This window comes from Pollicipes pollicipes, unplaced genomic scaffold (genome assembly GCF_011947565.3).
Source record: "Pollicipes pollicipes isolate AB1234 unplaced genomic scaffold, Ppol_2.1 Scaffold_7231;HRSCAF=8579_pilon_pilon_pilon, whole genome shotgun sequence".
Lineage (NCBI taxonomy): Eukaryota > Metazoa > Arthropoda > Thecostraca > Pollicipedomorpha > Pollicipedidae > Pollicipes > Pollicipes pollicipes.
The window spans coordinates 6,834,930-6,842,488 of NW_023597034.1; the positions used below are offsets into that span (position 1 = coordinate 6,834,930).

Below are 7,559 nucleotides of genomic sequence, written 5' to 3' on the forward strand. Positions count from 1 at the left end.
GTACATTGCACGCCGGCCGCTCCCCAAGAGTAATCCTTTGTCCCCTCGACACTGGACCCGACACACAGGCCTCTCCCGAGACCGATTCTCCGTCCCTCGACACTGGACCGGACACGCGTGGCCTCTCCCAAGGGTACTCCTCCGTCCCTCGAGGCAGGTCGGGATACGTGAGCTGCTCGCGTGAACGCCGGCTGTCTCCTCGGGGCCCGATGAGGACGAACAGCCTCATTACGTCCGTACCAGCCGCCCGCCCACCTGGCCACCCGCCACGACACACCACAACACGCACGCAGCACGCTAACCCCTGAGGACCCATCAGCAGGCGCCTCCTCGGCGCACCACAGGCTCGCTACCCGCCACAGAGGGCTGTTAACACCTCTCAGTAGCACACGGGCCACGCACTGCGGCTGAATGTGACCACCTGACGCGCGCTCCCCGGCCCAACCCCAGCCCGTGCGATCCGGCCCACTTCCAGCCGAGCACGCGGCATCCCGGCGAGCAGCACAGCACCGAGCGCCAACAGAGCAGTGCAACGAAGCGCTCCTCGACCCCAAGTCACCATTGAGCGTATGAAATCGTGAGGAGTTGCACAAGGCACTGCAGAATCGACCCGAGCCCCACGGAGCACGCCCCGCACCCCGCCCCGCCCGCCTCACCAGGAGGTACGCGGCCGAGCGGGCCGGTCGCAGCACGCGGTGGAACTTGTCGAGCATGGCGCGGCGCCGGCGCCGGCCACGGCGCCGCGTCCGCCGCCGGCCGCGCGCACACGTGCGAGTGAGAACGGCCGGCCAGCTGGCTGCGTGCTCCGGCGTCGCGCAATCGATTCCTTGCGTCGCTCACGTGGGCCTCATTGATCGCCGCCGGCTGCCCGGCGACGGCCCGCCCGCAGGTCCGCTCAGGGAGCGGGCAGGGAGGGGGGCACTCAGGGGGGGGGGGGGGCAGGGAGCTCAGGGAAAGGGGCGGCCGGGAGGTGTCGCGGACTCGCCAAGTAGGTGGAGGCGCGCCGCACCAGGCCGTGGGCCCGAACGGCTGGACGAGGCAATCAACGGACTGCAAAGTACCGTAACTCAAAGGCCTCAGAGGGTCGTTCATGGGGAGTGAATGCAGACACCGTACATTGTCGAGCAACAGATGCCACTGAACGTCTGACGCAGAAATACGTCCGTTGTCCGGCTCAGACGTGACGGGCGGCAATTGCCGGCGAGGAGTGCATGCATTCACAATATCTGAGAATGCCCATCTACGAGCTGACCTGGCTGGATGCGGTGAGGCGGAACACTGATGCCGACGCCGTCGACGGCTCACTGATGGCCGCGGAAACCCATTGACAGCGGGCGTGCTACGCGCTAGTGAACGTCCGGGATGCAAGGGTCTCGATCAGGTGAGGAGCCGTCACAATGCAGCCCTGCTCTCATCACAGGTGGCAGCGGGAACCAAAAGGTCCGTCATAAAAACAAGTGTTCATTCACCGAGATGAGTCACGGGCCTTAAAGCATCGCTGATCGCCGTGGCATGGCTGTCGGACAACCTAAGCCGCCACCAGAACGCTGTTAGCTATCAATGACCCATGATATCAACCAGTAAAACGCTTGTTGTGGCGCGGGACGAGCGAGGTGATAACTAGGATGGCCTTGTCGTCACGCAGATGACACAAAAACTCACACGGCTGGGGCCTCGCATTGCCTTTGGAGCAATCAAGAACGCCGCCTTGGTGGAGGGGACGGTACCAGCTAGGGGTCGCTATATACCAAACATCAAATACATCAAAGTAAAACTGCCCTTTTCCAAAGGTCATCCAAATTCGCTTCCTTTTGCCCTCGGGGTGTTTTAAAAAAGCACAAGCTCAAACTTGCTCAGATCTTCTTAAAGAAAGCATCCCACCTTTTTGTGCCTTTCACTTATTGTTACACCAGACACGTACGATTTTGTCAGTCATACCAGTTTTCTCAAAATCCCTCTAAATAACCCACGATTTCAGCTTGAAGTCGCCGACCCTAGGGGAGAAAGTTTATTTGACTCCCCGCTTACCGCTATAAAAGTAATACATTTCATTCCCCTGGTTGTTTTCCAACAAGTGTGTTCTGTAACATGTGCAAAACACTAATGGTCAAAATGTTTGCGCAATAAATGCTACGAAAGCTTTTAACACTCCGATTAGACAAAAATATATGCGGAAAGGGAGCTTTTTATGGAGATATCTATGGAGAAATATATGGAGAAAGGGAGCCTAAGAATTCAATGAAACGCTATACTATGAATTCGATTTCTCCCCATGGCGTTTGCCACAGGGACTCTTTTCGAGGCACACTCCGGCTTTGGGAACGAGGGCATCACATAATCCATGTGACGCATTGGTTCAAACTTCAACTAATGTGCCTATCGGTAACAGGCCCTTACTCACTGGGCCAATCACAAACGCTCTTTTATTCGCACCAATAGAGGCGCACGGTGGCAATCATGACGACGGTGGCCGCGACTGCAGGGAAGGAGCAAATAGCTGTTGCAAAGCGCTGATTTGGACCAGAAAAGAATTAAAACCGACATCCTCATTATGTCCTGACGGTGCCGTTGTGGCATTGCCGAATGCCATTATTAGACGTAACTAGTACTGAGGTTTCACTAGAGGATGATTTTGAAATATGCCCTAAAGGTAGGCCAGTCCCTTTAAAAGTTTGGAAGTGTGCCATTTTAAACCAACTTCGGCCATCTTGAGGCATGGTTGATTACTGACACAATGTCACTCACTGACACCGGCTCTCGGTCGATTACTGACACACCTATGGGTCGGGCAGGGTCGAGATCGCTCACAGGTTTGTAGCCGGTACGTTCGCCTACACCGTGCGGCTGGCCTCAAGGCAGGCTTGACGGCTGGTTTCACGTCTTTAGCTGCTCTGGCTACCAATATCTGAAATTCATCCCTAAAACAAAACGTTCGAGCCAACAGCTAGATCTATTGCTTGCGCACGCGAGCACGTGATCGAATGCACGTGTCGACTCGTACTGTTGCTGATGCGATGATCTTCTTTCTTCTCCGCTAGCCTTTCTTAATCCCGTGTTGCTGAAACGCCGCCACCTGGGTCTAGTTCCAAGCCTCGTTTTTCGTCCTTTCTTGCAAGGTAACAATTTGACGAGCTCATTTTAACCGAATACGGAGTGCTAAATTCCGTTCAAATTGTCATGTCCCAAGAAAACCACGTCTAGTCAAGCAGCTCGTCTGTAAACCCTAACAATTTTGTATGCGCAACTTGTAAAGAGCTGCACCTCCTGTTGCCCGACACTATATGCAACCGCGATCACTGGATGCAGATGTAACATCTGGAAAGTGGAACGGATGGGCTAGGCCAGGCCACTACAGGTCACATGGTCACAAAAATGAGTAAAACTCACTCGCCCTCCGGCCTCGCATGTAATCACGACCTCCTCAGCTGTGTGGGGCTGGTCTGACCCCCCTCTCTTCGTTAGTGCCCACGTACATTCCCCTGGTTTGGCCGGTGTCAGGTGAAGGTCGCCTTGGCCCTTAAGAAGACTATCTTTGTCCTGACGTAACTTGATTGTCTCGGCCTCCTGGTCTGGCGCAAACATCCAATGCATTGACGCGCCCCTAAAACACAGTAACCCACCAGCTCGGTCTCTAGGTGACCACTATGCGCGCGTACATCACACGTGCCACTAACGCGGGCCCGCACATTGGTCTGACCCGGAATACAGGCTGTCCTGCGTGCGTGCTTGCCTTGATCCGCCCGGTGTCCAGGTCCTCACTGCCAGCACATACCTTGGACCTTGGTCCACGCAGGGCTCAGGACGTCGCTGTCCGTGCATACCTTGGTCTGGCCTGAGTGCAGGTTGTCTGCGTGCGTCCTTGCCTTGATCCGCCCGGTGTCCAGGCCCTCACTGCCAGCACATACCTTGGTCCTCGCGGAGCTCAGGACGTCGCCGTCCGTGCATACCTTGGTCTGGCCGGAGTGCAGGTTGTCCCCGTCGGGGGCAGCCCTGAAGCCGTCGTCGCCGCTCAGCGCCGGAAACTCCTTCAGCGTGACGGCCGAGGCGGGCGCGCAGGTGACGGTCTGTGGCGGCGGCTCCGCCTCCTTCTGCAACAGGTCACCGGGTCAGCGGCGCCGCCCAGGTCGCGCAGCGCGCGCCCCCACCGCCGCCGCCCCGCTGTCGACGAAAGGCGGCGCCACCGACGCGACGGCGCCGCCGCCAGAGCCGCAGCGTCCGGTGCGTCACGCGAGGACCGCGGCCACAGTCACTGTCCCGACGCCATGTCACCAGACGATCACAACCAGCACTGGAGCGACGCGGTCACGTCCCGACAGCACCCGACCACGGCCAGCGGCCAGACGCCGCCGGCGGCCCCTGCGCACAGCACCGCCGGGAGCCGCGGAGAAGGCTCCGGCGCGTGTACGGTTCCCAGAGCCGGCCGCCCGGTCCAGCGCCGTGCGCCCACCTGGCAGCAGCTGCCGCGGCGGCGTCGCCGGATCGCCCCCGGCTGCCACTGGCGCCAGTGCGGCTCGCCGGCCGCCCACTGGTACAGGCACACCGCGCACATGCTGGTCAGCACGGACATGCTCGCCGCGAGCGCGAGCGCCGACGGGTGCCAACTGAGCGGCCGGCCGGCCCCGGGCGGGGGCGGAGGTGGGGGGGGGGGGGAGGTCAGCGGGTAGCGTCACTGAAACACCGACCCGCGTCAGCGCCGGCCGCCACTCGGTCGGCCTCCTCGAACGCGTGGGAGTCGGATGCCAGTTCTAACGGAGGCTTCCTTAGAAGTAGGGTTTGAGCGGCGGGTCAAACGTTGGCGTTGTCTTCAGTGATACATGACGGCGTTGTCTTCAGTGATCCACAACAACTGTCAGAGTTTGCACGAGGTAGTTCGCAAACGGGATCACGTACAAATCAGCAGAACAGCGTTCTTAGAAGTTGCGCGGAGCCTGTTCCAAGGCAGGGATTTTCAACTCAGCGTGACGATGCCTATTCCAGTATCACTTTGTGTTTAGTTTGCTCTTCTAGGGACAACAGGCTTTCCAGCAACAAAACGAATTAGAAGTCGCACTCTTAATTTATGGCAGCACACTGCAGCCAACTGTCCAACGCACTGGTATGTTTATTTACAGAACCAAAATTAATCCAGCTAAAGTTACCCTTTCGCAACATTGGGATGCGCCGTTTAACACTTTGGCATGAAAAGAAGCCATTGCGAATAAAATGGATATTACATGATCTCACCCTGATGAAATTGGGTAGATTTAACATTTACAGCCATTTCTTTACTGGTATGACGTAGCGGCTCTGAAAACAACATATTTCGCCACTTGCATGCTATGCAAAGCCAAAACCATCCCGAGAAATCGGCAGGCTTTCAAGACCTAAAGAATCTTTTGTTGTCACAGCGAGCACGCAAACGTCCTTCGTATGCACCGCTCACTGCACGTCCAATCCTGAAGGGCAGCCGCACATCATCACACAGCCCCGCCACCCATCGCGCCTCTGCACGGCAGGCTCGCGACGTCGCGCGGACAGACCGGAAAATCGGAGCGCAGCCAACACGCGTGGCTTTACTTGAGTGCAAAGACACACCCGAATGCTGTGAGCCTCTAATGCACGTACAAGTAAAAATGTTATTTTATAGGTGAAAGTCTGGAGACAACGATGCCGCCATTTACTGGATGTCCCAGCCCATGTGTGATTACGTATTTGCCCGCGCCGGTGTACGTGTCCCAGTTATGCCTATGGGTAAGCCTACTTTTAACCGCACCACAATATATATATATATATATATATATATATATATATATATATATATATAAAACTTTATACGTATATGAAGTGCATGAATCTAGTCCATTCTAACTGAAATTATTGTGGTCCAGTCTCTAAATCTACGCAGACTTACAATGGTTGCCACTAAAGTCTTAATGTTTGCCACCAAAGCCGTCTACATTTTAGTGGTTATCTGGTGGACGAATATAACATGTTCGTTCTCTTACTCGCTTGCCATGATTCGAGTCAAGAAGACATACCAAAGGGTAGTTTCGCTCCGATCTGTTGGCGCGCTCCATTCGCAGAGAGGTCGAGACGTTCATTGGCGTGGGGTGGAACCGAGATCCGCACTGCGGACAAACGTTCGCAGTGCGGACTCCGCATCCACTGCACACGGCTGATCGCAGGTCACCGGCAAGGTTCGCAGTGCGGACTCCGCATCCACTGTACGCGGCTGATCGCAGGCCACCGGCAAGGTCCGCAGTGCAGACTCCGCATCCATTGTACGCGGATGACCGCAGGTCAGGGGCAAGGTCCGTAGTGCGGACTCCGCATCCATTGTACGCGGATGACCGCAGGCCAGCGGCAAGGTTCGCAGAGCACTCCGCATCCATTGTACGCGGCTGACTGCAGGTCACCAGCAAGGTTCGCAGAGCAGACTCCGCATCCAATGTACGCGGCTGACCGCAGGTCACCGGCGAGGTTCGCCGAGCAGACTCCGCATCCACTGTACGCGGTTGACCGCAGGTCACCGACAAGGTTCGCAGGTGTGAACGCAGACCAACACGGGTACACACCAGGCTAGTGACAAATTGCTCGAATTTGTGCAAATGGGGCCATTCGTAGATTACGCTACGCCGGAAGGGACCATAAGCAACACAGAACCAAGCAGGGGAGGCGGAGGGAGGTTTTGGACAGCGTAACGTCCGATCAAATCTAAAACAAACTTGGGAGTCAGACGCTTGTTCCTTCTCAATATCGGAACACAGAGATTCTTCGCCTTCCATTAAGGCCAAATTTACATTGATGCTGAGCTTTTAGGTGACGACACCGCACAAGCACATGGGCGACTGCAAATAATGTAACAATATTTAAAACAACAACAATCTAAAACATTAAAGCCGGATACCGTTAGCTTCCTACAATGATAAGGAATGCACTCGTTAGTTGCTGCGCATCTACTGCTCAGCAGCAGCGCAATAAACAACGTGGTTGATGTGTCTAAGCCCCCCTCCCTTGCTCAGTTACAGATCAAACGGGTGCTACTTTTTTGGGAAGTTACACTTGACACGACGTAACCAGTGGGGAGCTCAGCGTGACCAGTGCACAGCCGGAGCAAGAGTGCGCGACGTGATTTATGTACGACCACAATGGTTGAACCCTAGGTGAGCTTGTGGATATTTGGATTAGAAACAAGACAACAGAGCAACAATGAAAGCGCGGGTGTGATGTAGTGAAAAGTTTGGGCGGGGTTCACGCCGGGTTCAGAAATCTGGATAGGCGCGCGTGTCACGTCCAGCCTCACGCATGCGCACTTGATTCATACAGGCCAAAATACTGCAGGTCACCTTAAACACGTACACGTGACATGCATGCAATGCAAACGCCGATCCTACGTCAACTTCCACCGCCATAAACTTCCCTAGAGGTTGGGTAGGCAAACAAATCACAAATACAAAGAAGGAAAAAAAACACTCAGATTAAGAATTTTCTGTACGAATAGGCATAACTGATTTTCGGCACCATTACGAACTTCTACGCTGTCACAATCTAACGCCTTTCAGTGCCAGATGATGAACCGT

General features: G+C 55.5%; 1 protein-coding gene across 1 annotated transcript in view; it reads right to left on the bottom strand.

Annotated features, from left to right (window-relative positions):
• Positions 1-7,559, bottom strand: part of dlg1 (MAGUK family member discs large 1) — a gene marked incomplete in the record, with an annotated part of 122,418 nt that overhangs the window by 28,638 nt on the left and 86,221 nt on the right. The window contains 1 exon segment of the mRNA XM_037232729.1: positions 3,948-4,088. Coding sequence (XP_037088624.1) covers positions 3,948-4,088 — 141 coding nt within the window.